This window comes from Lotus japonicus, chromosome 1 (assembly GCF_012489685.1).
Source record: "Lotus japonicus ecotype B-129 chromosome 1, LjGifu_v1.2".
NCBI lineage: Eukaryota > Viridiplantae > Streptophyta > Magnoliopsida > Fabales > Fabaceae > Lotus > Lotus japonicus.
The window spans coordinates 50773734-50789258 of NC_080041.1; the positions used below are offsets into that span (position 1 = coordinate 50773734).

The following is a 15525-nucleotide window of genomic DNA, read 5'->3' on the forward strand; positions in this document are numbered from 1 at the left end:
CGCGAAACTTTCATTTTACCGCGTTTTGCCAACCTCTATATATAGCCAAGAAATGAGAAAATATCACAAATTTCCACCATTTCTCTCCAAAACCTGCGAATTTGCTAAGAGGAAGAAGGAAGAAGAGCTTTTGTTCATTTCTTGCTTGATCGTCGATCAATCAGTTGCTACTTCAAGGCTTCGAGGTATAGTCGCTAATCCTTACCTCTGATCGCTTTTTCCATAGCTTTTCTGTAGAGTTTTCTGAGCGGATAGTTTATGGGTTTTTGCAAAACTATCCTGAATCTTTCATTTCTGATTCTAAACCTCTTCCTTATGCGCCCAAGATCACTTCTGCCGGGTTAGATTTTCCGTTATGTCGCCGGAATTCCGCCGGAATCAATTTGAACCTAAAATACCCATTTTTGGAGTTTTTGGTGTAAAGCTTCAACCTTTAGGCTGAAAACTATCGCCTTAGCTTAGTGCTAGTAGGATTAGTTGTCATAAACGTCGTTGGTGACGTCCCTGCAAAATTTTATTTTTGGGATTTCAGTTTTGAAAAATCCTAAGTTAAAAATCATGACCAAAATACCCCTGCGACAGTTTTTGATCCGATAATTTTTCCGAGTTCAGAATACCCTTAGTTACGGCTTATGAAAGCATAGGAACCAAGTTTGATCGAAGAAAAATCGAGCCCCACAATTACCAAAAGTGGCCGAGCCCTATTAGGGGGGGAGGAGGAAAATTTCCTTTTCCGAAAACTTGTCTTTTCGCGCTAGATTATCGTACCTTAGAGTATAGATTACTTCGAGTAACCTTAGTAAGTATCGATAGCTTAGTTTTCGATAGATTCTGATAGTATTTCTGTGGTTTTGCTCTAAAGGTGATTTTGAGGAATTCCCAGAGGAGCAAGCCTTTGATTGTGAACAAGTGTTAGGAGATCGTCCTGGAGAATCTACAGGTGAGGGCTTCTCACTGAATCTCTAGTTAATGCTTAGGGTCGATGTTTCGACATTGTTTACTGTTTATGCACTGGAATTGTGTGTGATTGGAAAATGTTTTCTGAGGCTTCGGCTGACAATGTAGATGATTCATCTACTGAATGTTTTTGAGATTGTCTTACATGCTATGTGCTATGTGGGTAATCTAGGAGGTGTGGTGCATGCTTTATATGCTAAGTGCTAAGTGTTTATGATGCGATTTATTGATATATGACATGTTGTTGATTGTGATGATTTAAATATGCTCTGTACTGGAATCTGAGATTCTGAATGGTGAGAATAGCGGGCAGGTCATGCCGATTTTATTTTGAGAGTTTTGAGAAAGTTTGATAGGACGAACGAGGTTCGGGCCTTAATTTTGTTTAGTGGATCGAGACATCCTCTGGAAGCGACTTGGGATTGGGAGATCCTGAAAATGTATAAGACTTGCGATAAGACAAAATGGAATCTATTTTATAAAGAAAATTCATAAGACCTTAAATAACCTCAAAATCTTTAAGTAATGATAACAACCTCGAAGGAAGGCATTGGAAGTCAAATCATAGTTTTGGAAAAACGAGGAGTGTCGTCGGATCCAAGTGTTGAGTTTGTTGTTGTGCTGTTGGAGCAGCGTTTGTTGTTGTGCTGTTGGAGCAGCGTTTATTGTTGTGCTGTTGGAGCAGCGTTTGTTGTGGTGCTGTTGGAGCAGCTATGTGTCGTTATGAAGTGTGTCTTTTGGTCGCAGAATCGACTTTACCTTAGGGTAAGCTTTTAGAGACTTTAACTTCCCTAGAACACGTGGCGACGTGTCGAGTGAGGACGGAGACGTTGTTTGACTAATCATTTTGCATACATGCAACATTAATGAGGTATTAACACAGGACGTACTCTGGACCTCGTCGGTTTCCAAAATGGTCATAAGACCCGGAATGCCGTGAAAGAGCGTTTGTAGACGTCTCTTGTAGCAGACCGAAATGGCAGACCTACGGGTTTACTGCTGATCTGACTACCCCTGTTGGAGTAAGAGGCACGCGGGCCGAAATGGCTCCACCGTGGCTGGTGTTAGGGCTGATCCGTTTGATGTCCATCCCTTTCCGGAATGCATGTGGTTGACTGGGTTAACCTGCATACATATCATGCAACATGCATACGAATTTAGTTGTTGAGTGTGATTGGTAATTGTTAAACCTATTTGGAACATGCTATCTGCTACTATTGTGTTTATGTTATTGTGGAACATGCAACCCTAGGAATGACATCTTTAGCTATAAGCCTAAGTGGCTATCTATTATTTGTACCTATTGGGTTTATTATCTACATAGTTCTTTAGAGTTGACCCTCGCGTCTTCTGTGTGTGTTTTGGCGGACAACGCCTTTTGTCAGATGAGTATTGCGGACTGGTTCACCAGGGTCCACCCTTCGGGGGGGATTAGGTATGAGATGATCGATCAGGACGACCCCGGGTCGTGGGTGGTTGACCCCGCGAGCCACCGAGCGACGTATTCGGGGCGCATCATGGAGGACCACGTGGACAGTGGAGGACTCTTGAGGTCAGGAGTGTTGAGGCGATGCTCTATCAGCTTCAACTTGCCACCGGGCGTTCACTACGGACCAGGATTCGGAGGAGCACCGCCGCCACCGTCATCTTCAGAGGAGGAGGATCCCTCAGAGGAGATTCCAGTGGGAGTGCCTTCGGCAGGGTCTAGTGCACCCTCTGTTGCGATCATTGATGATCAGGGTTCGGGCCCTAAACCCGTGAGTCCAGCATCGGAGCGCACTGCGGTTGCGAGGGGAGGACGGATAGGGTTGGTAGACTTGGTCGTTCTGGATTCTGATTCAGACGACGATCATGCTAGCACATAGTTTTGAGTGTTGGTATGAGCTCCTCGAGTTAGGATTAGTGTAGGAGTAAAGTTTTAGCTCTGACAGTCTTGCTTCATTTGTTACTTAGGGGACAGGGTAGATCCGCCTATAGCTTTTTGTGTGGTTTCCTTACGGGAATCACAGAGAGTTGGTTGGACTTAGGAGGTCTTATTTTCAGGCCATTGGGTCAGCTGATTCTCAGTTTTGAGGGATGGTGTTGCGGGCACTTCACCCTTTTCATTTGGTTTGTATATATTGCCTACGGGCGCTACTCTTCTATTACCCGTCACTGGAGGTTCACTCGTGACGAGGTTGCTACTTACAGCGGGGGCTGTTTATATATTGTATATTAGTTCTATTGCTTTTCGCTTTTGGGTTTTATTTAATTCAGTCTTCTCTTAGTTATTATCGAAAAAAAAATATTTCACGTTTTTCCGCATTAAGTTTACTTTTGGTTACTAAAGTGACGCCACCGAAATCGGGGTGTTACAAGAAGCCTCCACTTCTAGCTAAAACCTCCATTATCCCCGGTTCAGGCTCCATTTCCTCCTAGAACAATTATTTGATTATGGAGAGAAAAAAAGTTTGATCCCTTCAAATCTACAGTGAAAACAAATTTAAGAGTGTATCAAGTACCATTATGATGTACATTTCAAAAAAAAAAAGTTGCATTATGATGTGGGTTACTTGCTGGGCTACTCAACTAGTCCAATAGTGATATAACCATAACCATAAACACTTAGACTTCATAGTTTTAAATCTTAAAAAGAGAGATGAGCTGATAAAATCATCAATTAAAGCTCTAATAGACCTTGAAAGATGTGAGATGATAAAATCATCAACTACAACTCTAAAAGGTTATTATTAACATGATTTTGGATTTCAAGAGAGTAATCATTAAATCCAAATTGGATGGAGTGCCCTTGTTATTAGGTGTGTGGCAAATACAAATTAATATTAATCATTTACCTTCGAAATCTTTCAAAATTCTATTTATTATTTTTTTAAATATAACTTTAAAAGAAATAGATAGAGTTTTGGGGTTTAGTAAGAGCAGTCTTTAGTTACCCTATTGGATGTAGAGCACGTTTATTAGGGTGTGCGAAATGGGGATTAGTATAGATAGATGTGAACATATTACTTTTTCTTGGAACCCTTTGAAATTCTAATTATTATCTCAAATAAGGAATATATATAATAGTTATTACAAAAAGGAATATAATAATTATATAAAAAAGGAGACATTTGAATATGTATAATCTAAAAACGTACATACATATATCAATTTTCTACTAAAACCATATAATTAAATATGAATTAAAACATTTAAATTAGTAATAAATCCTATATAAATTATATTGATGAAGAAATAGATAAAATTGGCCAAACAATGAGAATATGAAGGATTCAACATTAATACCAATAATGACTAATAAGGGAAAACATTAAAAAAAATTAATTATATATTAAATGAAAAAAAAACGTTACAGATATACGAAGAATGAATTTTGTTTTATTTTTTATAAAAAAACACATCGCAAAAGTAATATATTACATGACAAAATAAATTTATTTTATAATCATGATCAATGTTCATTTGTGTTATATTTTTTGGATTCATAGCTAGAGTGCTATGAATCTTCTAATGAATCTTCAGGATTCATAAAAAATTTGTCTTCCAGATCTTTTGATGAATTATTCAGATTCATAAAAAATTTCATTGTGAGCTCTTCTGGAACCATGTGTGTATTACACTATGAATCTTCCGGATTCCTATTTTGAACATACTCACTATGATACTATGATTCTTATGGAATCGCAAGTATAATTAACAATCAATCTCCATAAAAAAAGGAAAAAAAGGAAAAACTATATAGATGGAAACAAGATTAAAAAAAAAAATTGATACACACTTTCTTGATACTTGAGGAGATGAAGAACTTGATTCTTGAGGAGGAGATCGAGAACAATCGTACTGATAACGTGTTGAGAAAATAGTAGAAGGGAGAGGGGAGAAGAGAGAATGAAAGAGCGACACAAGTAATATTGTGTAGAATGAGGTGCTTGATGCTTGATGCATCATCCTTTATTTATAGCCTCATGGTCTACAAGTGAGATAAAGAAATATGGGCTTGGCCCATTGGCCCATGGTGGTCATCTATTCACAACATATAATAATTATATAAAAAAAAATTTAATTACCGAACGCAAAAAGGAATATAATAATTATAGAAGGCAAAAAGGAATATAATAATTATATAAAAAAAATTACCTGTGATTTTTAATTATTTCATCTTTGCACAATTTTTTTTTTGAAAGATGATATTTCTATTACTTGGGCTCAAGATGATGGTCTTCACTTCCATTAGCTTTTGAAAAATTGGTTTCATGGAATTTAAATACATTTCATGTTTTTAACTTAAGATTCAAATGTTTGAACTTAAAATCAAAGATAAATTTTAAATTATAAAATTAAGAAAAAAGTTGTTTACTTTTAAATATTAATCACGGGATAAAAATAATGCCTATTAAACTAACTCTAACACTAAATTTCAAGGTTATACGCAGATTATGATTTACCTAATTAAGAAAAAAACTGAAGAAATATTTTGATTGTAAACTTGATATTACAATGAGCATGGAACTATACTACCCTTAATTCCCAAACTCCAACAGAACAAATTACTGTTTTGGGAATGTTTCAAGCAAACTAATTGAGAACTAAATCATTCACGCAAATTCATCTACACACTGATTGCATTAGTCAAAAAAGGGATAGAAAATCCGAAATTAAGAATACATTCATTGTCCATTCAAATAGATGAAGTGAAAACTGAAAGAAGAGGAACAAAATACCCCAAACACATGATTATCCATATTCAAACCTTTTAAACTTGAGAAACATAAACAATCCTAAGACCAGGATTTGTAAACCTAAATGTGAGTTCCTCAAAAGGCAACACATAGTTAACCTCACAGAAGGTCTTCCATCCTTGGCCAATTTCCACAAAATTTATGTCCGTTGGCTTGATGATTCTACACTCAACCTCAGCACCAGAAGTTCCAACAAACAACCACCTATCAACTTGCGCTTCTCTAAGATAATTCCTAATAGAGGTTGGAACACGCTGCAAGACAAAGATAAAAATATAATCAATCACAGTAGTAAACAAAACTGCATAATAAAATTCAAAGGAAAAATTCTACCATCACATAGCCGGTAGCCTGGTCATAAGAGATCACATGAGTGAAAACACACTCAAAAACACCATCAAAGCCAGGAACTATTTCAATTGGATCAGCTTCCATAACCTTAGCAACTTCAGGAATCTGAGGCCCATCAACCAGAACAGAAGCAGCTTCTGGTTCCCCATCAAGGCCAGGAACCATGTCAACATGCTCTAAATCCAAAATACCAGGAGCAGCTTCTGGTTCAACAACGGCTTCAGGAATGACAACATCATCATCCGAATCGGAAAGATCTGGACTTGAAGATTCTCCATGTCCTGCCTGCGCGTGTCCAGCAACACGGAACACAGGATCTCCAAACGCTGAATAAAGAACCTCTTTCCTTTCATGATCTTTTTATTGAGATGTGAAAAACAGAATTCCCAACATAGTCCAGGGAAAAGGGATAGTCACCCTCAAGTTGATAGAAATCCCTCAGATTATACCACCCATGTGTAAGACTAGGCATATCAGTGTTCATTGAACAACATGGGAATTACCAGCCGGGTCTATCAAGGCCCAAATGTCGCCAATTTCATCCGCATATTCACGGATGAAAGAGCGATCAACTTCCCCTTCACGCTACATAAATAGAAAATTTAACCCTGAGATATGAATCACAAAAGTAGAAATCGACAAAATACTTTCTACATAAAGCAATTACTAACCTCCCACTTCGGGAAGAAATTGTAATCAAGTACTTGTACGAAAGCCATGGCATATCTTCTACCCGACGCATTGTAGGGCTAGGGTTAGAGAAAGAAGGAAAAAGCAAAAAAAAGGAAAATTGCAGAGGATAGAACTCTGTGACCAAGAAGCCACTTGAAAGAAATGAAAATAAATACTTGAGAAGATAAGCACACGTGGGGAGAAGTTGGAAAACAAAAAGACTTGAGAGAGGAAAAGCCTGATTGATGAAACGGCAGAAGGTAAGGGTAGACACTTATATGAAAATATGCAACGATTTGATATATTAAGCAATTATAACTAAACCTCGAAAACAATTTTCCATTTGTAACCAAAAAAAAAAAAAAAACCTCGAAAACAATTGTCTCGAGCACCATGAAAATTAAAGAAAAGTTTATAGAGAACCAATGGAAGAATATATCATTACTTTAAAACGAGGTGAAATTGAGATGGAAGAGAAAGTGAGGTGTGTATATATCACTACTTTAAAAGCACTAATGGAACCTTTAAGACATATAGGAAATACAAACAGTCATATAAAACCATTAGATTAAAAATTTATACAAACAGTCATACAAACAATCTGATAAATCTGAACAATAACTATATTAAACACAATAATTAATTTGAACAAATAATTCAAATTAAACAAAATTGTTCTTCTCCACTGTGAATCTCTCCATTGACCATAGCGTCGCCAACAGCAACATAAATCATTCTTGCTCTCAGACTCTAATTTGGAGCTTTCAATCAGAAACCTTACCTGTATTTATGATCGCCAAAGGTGTGGATTTCATCGTAAAGGGTTCCGTTGGAGGAGGGTTTCTTGCCGAGTGACCTGCGGAATGGGAGCTCTTAGAAGGGCGCGGGAGGGCGAGGGGGACAACAGACATGGTTAATGATCTGTTCGGATGTGTGATGAAATGTGAAGTGTTCGGATGTGTGATGAAATGTTTCAAAGAATGGGGATATTTATAGAGAAGAAAGAAGCAAGCCATGTGTTTACACTGAATTTTGGTAAACAAACAGAATCCAAAAACAATTTACGGACTGGATTCGGGGTCCTTTCTGGGTTCTTTAATGAAGACGTTTTAAATGTCAAGGTTGGGTTTTTGTGAAGAACGGTATGAACAAAAGGGGAAAAAGAGTAGAGGATCGAAAGGAAAAAGAGGAACAAAAAGTAAAAGGAAATCAAAATGAGAAAGGAAATGAAATTGCATTGAAAATTAAGGGTGAGAATCACAGAACACTCTTAGTCTCTTTGTAGCCATATGTCACATGAGACTTGGAGGCATCCATAGAGAGTGTTGAGTAATTGTGTGAGTCTGAGTAATTTTACAATCAGATTTGCTACTTATAGAATAAGAAATGAAACTGCCACTATATCCTACGGTAGAGATTAAATCTTAGAAAATAACTCCCTACACTAGAGTCATACACTTGGCATAATTACAAATAAAATAACTTGCAGCCACTTCCATTTTCCAAGCCACGTCCATGCTGCATCTTCAGTAAGTAACTGCCACATTTCCCTCTATTCCACTTCAATAACCACTAATAACTTCCACTAACTTCTCTGGCAACTCCATCTTCGGGTAGTCTTGGATTACTTCGACATTCTTTTCTGGATTGCTTTGATCTCTTTCTACCAAACTTGATACGTGTCTTCAAATATATCTTGTTTTCTTGTGCTTGGTCGAAGAGCTCCTTTCATGTGGCTATATTACAAAGTTTCCACTTAGTCTTGTTGCATCTTCTCCTTGTCGAAGTCCTGTGGTTGAAATATATACATTGCTAATGCCACGTTATTTTAATTCCCTATGAACTCTTGACAATAAACACTTTGGCATTAAAATGGTGCCATCAACATATAAGATGGACCTCAAAACCAAGGCCATATTTCGACTAGGAAAGTAATTGACATATGATTTCAACCAATATATGTAATAATAATTTGGTAGAAAGTAGAGATTATGCTAAAACATGCCATGCATTTACATACCCAATATCTCACTGATAAATTTCCAAAGCTAGAAATTTTGGTGTTAACACAGGCCCCCCAAAATGTTGTTTCTCGAATGAAATGAGAGGAATAACATTTTGAGTTATATCACCAAAATTTTAAGCAAACTCCTCATGGCCTTTTGCAGTCACCTAGCCATTTTTTCTTTTGAAATTGTAACTCACCATTTTGATTGTTACCTGCCACCTTCAGTATATAAAATTCGACTAAACCATTTAATGGCTAAGCCAAATTAAGATTAGTGGAAAATTTAGAAAATTGGAAGAGCTCAAGAGTAAACCATTATCATCCTCTTTGGTCGAAGTGATATCCTTTTCTTACTTGGTTGAAATACTAGTCCAGTACCATCATGCAATTTCAACATTGGCCTTTGAATATAAACATTTTATAATGGCAACATGTTTCATCATCATATAATATCAATCCAAAGCCAGTATCAAATCTCAACCATAACTTCAATACTTAGCAAAACAAACTTCGACCAATTCATTGTTTCTCACCAAGTTGGCACATCATTTTGCCACGAAGAACATTTCTCTTTTATTTTCGGCAACGTGTGCCGAATTTCGGCAATGTATACCGAATTTCAAACAAAAATATTTATATTTCAGCCAACCCCTTTTGGGCTTGAGGTCCTTGGCAAATTCTGGCTCCTTTTCACCATAATCTTCTGATAGTCACTTGTAGTCGTCTTCAATCCTTTGAAGGATTTTGCTGGAAATTTTCCTTTGCTCTCATCTTTATAAGTTTAGGGAGACTTAGGCTTGAATTCAGCCATATTCACTTCATTCTCATCACTATCACACTACAAGAAAACTGACATTTAGCGACGGACATTCTGCGGCGGTTATGCATAAACCGCCGCAAAATGTAAACTTGAGGCGTTTTTTTCAGGCGGTTAAGCAAGCCGCCGCAGTTTTCGTACAATTTGCGGCGGGTTTCTTCAATTAGTGGCGGTTTTATTGACATTTGCGGCGGTTATTTCAGGGGCGGTTTAACTAGGTGCCACAGAATGATTAAATTAAATTTAAATTAGAAAACCTAAAATTAAACCCCTCACCTCATATCGCGTTTTTTCACTCTCCTCTACCTCACTTCACGTTGAACCTCTCTCAGCCTCTCTCTCAGATCGCGATTCCTTGACTCCTTCTCAGCGATGGCGAACTCCATGGCTTGAACCTCTCTCAGCGATGGCGAACTCCATGGCTTGAAGGTAAGCACTTCGTCCTGGGTTTGGTTTCTTAGATTTCTTCCACTTCGATTTGATGGTTTGGTTTCTTCGATTTCTCACGATTTCAGGTTTGTGATTTGGATCTGTTTGTTTTGGTTAGGAATTAGGGCTCGAATTTATCTTGTTTTGGTAAAATCGAGTGGTTTCCTGGGTTTGGTTTCTTCGATTTCTTCCACTGTGCACGCTCTGCTTCAGATCCAAACAAGGTGAGGCCTCTCTGCTTCGATTTCTTCCATTCGTTCAAATTGAAGATGATTTTGATTTTGGATTTCGTTTTACTTTATTGTGTGATGTAACCCTGTTGTTGATTCTTTGAATAATTGGAGGATCTCTTGCTGCTAAAATTGACAAAGCTGGTGTGGTGTCTTACCGATTTTCATTTTATAGCTTGAGACTTGAAACTGTTTGATCCTTTGATTGGCAATTTTTCCTATTTCCAAGTTGTCATTTGATATGCAATGCATCCAAATTTCAATAGGATTTTTTAGCTTTATCCTGTCAAAAAATTGACATTGGGATTGAATGAGATTTTGCATAAAGGGTGTCTAGATCTGTGAAACCAATGTATAAGCTCTTATGGCAGATAAATTCAGTTTATTAGTATGAACTCTGTGTGGCTTTGGTATTGAGAGTATAACTTTATCCCATTTTACATATGAGGACTGATTGGGAGTTGTAAATATATATTGAACTCAATGCATGCAAAACATGCTGTAAAGTACTAACATGTTCAAGACTATGAGTTGTTAAAAGGAAACTTATATTCCTAATCTATTTCACTTGGCACCAGACTACCTCTATTCCTAATCTTTGGATGCTGTTGTGCAGATCAGTAATTTTGAGTATCTAATGCAATTCAATACACTGGCTGAGCCTAGTTATAATGATATAACGCAGGTTGTCTTTTTTCTTAGTGTATTGCTTTCTATCATTGATCTCTTCAATCATATCTTCATGTTATTTATTTCATCATTATTATTTCTTTTTGGCAGTATCCTGTTTTTCCCTGGATTCTTTCTGATTACAGTTCAGAGAGTTTGGATCTTTCAAATCCTTCTTCTTATCGAGATCTTTCAAAGGTTCATGAATGTTGCTTTAGTCAGTTCAAAGGAAAAAGTTTTTGTTTTTTGTTTTGTTTAATAATCAATGCTTTTGATATGATTCAGCCTGTTGGTGCACTGAACCCTGATCGTCTGAAAAAATTTCAAGAGAGATATGCTAGCTTTGATGATCCAGTTATCCCCAAATTCCATTATGGATCACACTACTCAAGTGCAGGAACAGTAGGTCCCCCCCTTTCCTCGTCCCCTTTCCTCTAGCTTTAAGATTGGCTTGCATTTTTATCTCATTTCTTGCTGTTAGTATCAATGTTTCTTTTCAGCTTTTTGGATTCAATTTTACACTTGTTGCTTAAGATCATAAAAATAGGTCACCATGATGATGTGATTTTAAATGCTGTCATCTGATATGGTTGCAATTTAGTTGCTGATTTTGCACTAGTTAATAGTTATTATCTTCTTTTACAGGTCTTATATTACCTTGTTAGAGTTGAACCTTTCACCACCCTTGCAATCAAATTACAAGGCGGAAATTTTGATCATGCAGATCGGATGTTTTCTGATATTTCTGGTACTTGGAATGGAGTTCTTGAGGATATGAGTAATGTAAAGGAATTGATATATATTTATTCACTTTTAAAGCAAAATGATTGATTGGTATTGGTATACTTGCGTACTCTGAGTAGATTCTGCACTATATTTTTGATAAGTTTTAGTTGTCTTCATGTGCTTCAATGTTTCTAGTACTTATATATATTAATTGCATATCCTACTATAATTGAAATTTTATCTTAATGACTTTCCCCCTGTTTTCTAATCTCCACTTATTAGGTTCGTGAGCTATTTTACCTCCCCGAAGTCCTCACTAATGAAAATTCAATTGATTTTGGTACAGCGCAGTTAGGAGGAAAACTTGGTATAGTCATTAAGATTTTCTTCATTAGTTCCTTTCAGAAGATATCATGGTATATTCACATGCATATTATAGCTCTGTTTGTGATTTACTTCTTTGATACCAGATACTGTAAGACTTCTAGCTTTGGCTGAGAATCCAGTTGATTTTGTGCACACGCATAGGATGGTTTTGGAGAGTGAGTATGTATCTGCTCATTTACATGAATGGATTGACCTCATATTTGGGTAGGTCTTTTTAAGACTTTTCAGTTTCTCGTCCTACTTTTGCTGTTTGCAGTAAAGTCGTGCACCTACTTCAAAGCTTCCTCTTGTTTATTTTCACTTGTACACAATATTTTCATGAGTGATTCATTGCCATTATGTTTAATCGTTTCATTTCATTTTTCTTCACTAGCAAGCAATGTTCCCTAACACTGTATGCATGTTACTTTATTTTAATGAACATTCTATGCATGAAGGGTCTATGAACATGATATTGGCTAATTGTGTATTCCTTGGATTTATGAACTATGTAATCTGTTTCATTCTTTCCATGTGTGTAAGGGAAAGCATACCTTTACCAGCTTAGGTTTTCATAATGTAAATGAAAATCTGAACTGGCAGTGTGTACCTGCATTCATAGAATTTGCGTGTAGCTTAGCTGTGCAAATTTTTATTGTTTGAGTATCTTGTGAACTTGCATTCTTTTAAGTTTATATATATATGAAGTTTTTGAAAGCTTTTCCATACTGATGAACTTTTTCTGCTTGGTCATGCTGTTGCAGATGACATAACTGAAAGTTTAGAATAGATTTAATACTGATTACAGTGATAAGTATTTCAAAACCTATTGCTTCTACAAATTGATTGAATATATAATTTGACTTTTAAAAAAAAATAAAAAACTATTTTATGCAATTCAATGTAGTTAAAGAGAAAATATTTTAAAAATCACTGTAGAAGCCGCAAAGCAGAGGCGGAATGAATTACAGACTCTGCGGCGCTTTTAACCGCCACTAAATTCTGCGGCGGTTATTCCAACGCTTGGAAATAAGCGCCGCAGAACGGCCCCCGACGCTCGTAACTGCGGCGCTCATGTAAAAGCCTCATTATACATTTTGCGGCGGTTTGAACCGCCGCAAAATTCTTCCAGAAGCGCCGCAAAATGCCTTTTTTTTGTAGTGTCACTATCCTCATCAGATTGATCAATTTCAGGATTTTGAGTGGCTCTTATGCAAGAACTTTCTTCTCCTTGAAAAACTTCTTCAGGCTTGTATTTCTCAAGCCTTAGTTTCTCTACTCTTCTAACTTTGTGAGCCAATTGAGCCATATCTATGAACTCATCATTAACCAAGTTCTTTTTAATCGAATAGTCTAGGCCCCCAATAGCCATTTTTACTAATTCGAATTCAGGCACATGAGTAGAACATCTAGCTTCCATATGCCTAAATCGAATTAAGTAGTCATCTATTGGCTCATTCGGTTGTCTCTCAACATTAGCCAAGTCCATTAATGACACTTTGGTTTCTCCTCTAAAGAATTGTTCATGAAAAGCCATCTCCAATTCATTCCAATTATGGATCGAATTAGGAGGTAGAGTAGTAAACCAAGTGAAAGCATTTTTCGTCAAGGAACTTGGAAAATATTTCATTTTCAACAGTTCATTGTTAGCAAGATCACAAATTTCAAGTTGGTACCTTGCAATATGCTCAACAGTTGATTCACCTGTGTCTCCTGAAAATTTAGTAACTTTTGGAACCTTTCCTCCCCTTGGAAGTTCTACTTGAAGAACTACTTCAGAAAACGGAGACGTGAAATTTGGACGATTGGCATATCCAACATTGAAACCATGATGAGTTAGAACTTCTTCGACAACATTGGCCACATTTTGTGGCCCCCCATAATCATTTTGATTTCGATTAACTAAGACACTGTTGTCTAAATTCTGATCAAAATTCTGTGGCTGATTTTGGACTGAATTTTCTTGTCCATTCAGAACTTCGTTTGGACCAAAATTTTGATCTTGAGACTCATTTTGACTAAAATTCTGAACTTGAATCAAATTAAGAGGCTTATTTCTGCCATAATCAGTGACTCGCTGAAATGTTGTGTCCAATGGCAGCGCCTCAAAAACATCAGCAATTCGACCCAGTTGTTGAGCCGCTTGAATGAGAGGATTAAACATAGTTGACATTTGTTGTGTCAACATGTTCACCATATTGTACCTACTTTCATCAATTTGTTGCTTAATTGATTGTAAATCAATATCAGTGGTTGAATTTGATGGAAATAAATTCAATGAACCACTTTGAATCAAAGGCATGGTCATTCCCAATGTGCTGAACTGTATATGTTCTTGACCATTTTGATTTTCTCTCTGCCCAGAATTTTCAGAAATGACATCATTTGTCATTCTGCCATAAGACATTTTCACAAAACTCCAATATACTAATTGGTGGCCAAGTACCGTTTTGAACTCAAATAGAATTCAATGCTTTGCACGGAAGTACAGTATATACGATGGTCTTCTTGATATTGGTTTTGAAAAAAAAAAACAATTCTTGAAATCAAATGGTATACTTAGACCAATATCTTAAATCAACGTGATAACGTCAACAATTGAAATTCAGAACTAGACCATAAATGACACTGAAAAACTTAGTTTTCACTAAAATGGTCCCACCAGGTGTGCCAATTTGTTTACACTGAATTTTGGTAAACAAACAGAATCCAAAAACAATTTAAGGACCGGATTCGGAGTCCTTTCTGGGTTCTTTAGTGAAGACGTTTTAAATGTCAAGGTTAGGTTTTTGTGAAGAACGGTATGAATAAAAGGGAAAAAAGAGTAGAAGATCGAAAGGAAAAAGAGGAACAAAAAGTAAAAGGAAATCAAAATGGCAAAGGAAATGAAATTGCATTGAAAATTAAGGGTGAGAATCACAACACACTTAGTCTCTTTGTAGCCATATGTCACATGAGACTTGGAGGCATTCATAGAGAGTGTTGAGTAATTGTGTGAGTCTGAATAATTTTACAATCTGATTTGCTACTTATAGAATAAGAAATGAAACTGCCACTAGATCCTACGGTAGAGATTAAATCTTAGAAAATAACTCTCTACACTAGAGCCATACACTTGGCATAATTACAAATAAAATAACTTGCAGTCACTTCCATTTTCCAAGCCACGTCCATGTTGCATCTTGAGTAAGTAACTGCCACATTTCCCTCTATTCCACTTCAATAACCACTAATAACTTCCACTAACTTCTCTGGCAACTCCATCTTCGGGTAGTCTTGGATTACTTCGACATTCTTTGCTGGATTGCTTTGATCTCTTTCTACCAAACTTGATACGTGTCTTCAAATATATCTTGTTTTCTTGTGCTTGGTCGAAGAGCTCCTTTCATGTAGCTATATTACAAAGTTTTCACTTAGTATTGTTGTATCTTCTCCTTGTCGAAGTCCTGTGGTCGAAATATATACATTGCTAATGCCACGCATTTACATACCCAATATCTCACTGATAAGTTTCCAAAGCTAGAAATTTTGGTGTTAACACCATCGAAGCGGTAAATGTTG

General features: G+C 36.6%; 3 protein-coding genes across 4 annotated transcripts; 1 reads left to right on the plus strand and 2 right to left on the minus strand.

Annotated features, from left to right (window-relative positions):
- Nucleotides 1-5551: 5551 nt before the first annotated feature.
- LOC130731901 (uncharacterized) lies at nt 5552-6985 on the minus strand. Its single transcript, XM_057584075.1, has 3 exons — nt 6719-6985; nt 6030-6632; nt 5552-5950 (listed from the first exon to the last, which is right to left on the minus strand). Exons 2-3 carry the CDS (start codon nt 6210-6212, stop codon nt 5711-5713), a joined length of 423 nt encoding a protein of 140 aa, XP_057440058.1. The 5' UTR covers nt 6213-6632; nt 6719-6985; the 3' UTR covers nt 5552-5710.
- A 2827-nt stretch (nt 6986-9812) lies between these two features.
- LOC130744526 (BEACH domain-containing protein C2-like) lies at nt 9813-12639 on the plus strand. 2 transcript variants are annotated; one of them, XM_057596775.1, is made up of 8 exons: nt 9813-9973; nt 10060-10197; nt 10820-10888; nt 10984-11070; nt 11158-11274; nt 11518-11655; nt 11881-11965; nt 12069-12639. In XM_057596775.1, the coding sequence occupies exons 3-8, from the start codon at nt 10841-10843 to the stop codon at nt 12191-12193; spliced, it is 600 nt and encodes a 199-aa protein (XP_057452758.1). In that variant the 5' UTR covers nt 9813-9973; nt 10060-10197; nt 10820-10840; the 3' UTR covers nt 12194-12639. The 2 variants fall into 2 exon arrangements, with proteins under 2 accessions (XP_057452758.1, XP_057452710.1); XM_057596727.1 differs by having other exon boundaries at nt 10092-10197.
- Nucleotides 12640-13036: 397 nt separating this feature from the next.
- On the minus strand, nt 13037-14371 carry LOC130737695 (uncharacterized). Its single transcript, XM_057589523.1, has one exon. It carries the CDS (start codon nt 14369-14371, stop codon nt 13037-13039), a length of 1335 nt encoding a protein of 444 aa, XP_057445506.1.
- Nucleotides 14372-15525: the final 1154 nt, after the last annotated feature.

Coding starts and splice junctions, on each gene's coding strand:
- LOC130731901 (XM_057584075.1), bottom strand. CDS start 6,212: ATGGTTCCTGGCCTTGATGGGGAACCAGAAGCTGCTTCTGTTCTGGTT. Junction 5,951..6,029: donor AGGCTACCGGCTATGTGATG/GTAGAATTTTTC, acceptor TTTGTCTTGCAG/CGTGTTCCAACCTCTATTAG.
- LOC130744526 (XM_057596775.1), top strand. CDS start 10,841: ATGCAATTCAATACACTGGCTGAGCCTAGTTATAATGATATAACGCAG. Junction 11,275..11,517: donor ACTACTCAAGTGCAGGAACA/GTAGGTCCCCCC, acceptor CTTCTTTTACAG/GTCTTATATTACCTTGTTAG. Junction 11,656..11,880: donor TTCTTGAGGATATGAGTAAT/GTAAAGGAATTG, acceptor TCCACTTATTAG/GTTCGTGAGCTATTTTACCT.
- LOC130737695 (XM_057589523.1), bottom strand. CDS start 14,371: ATGTCTTATGGCAGAATGACAAATGATGTCATTTCTGAAAATTCTGGG.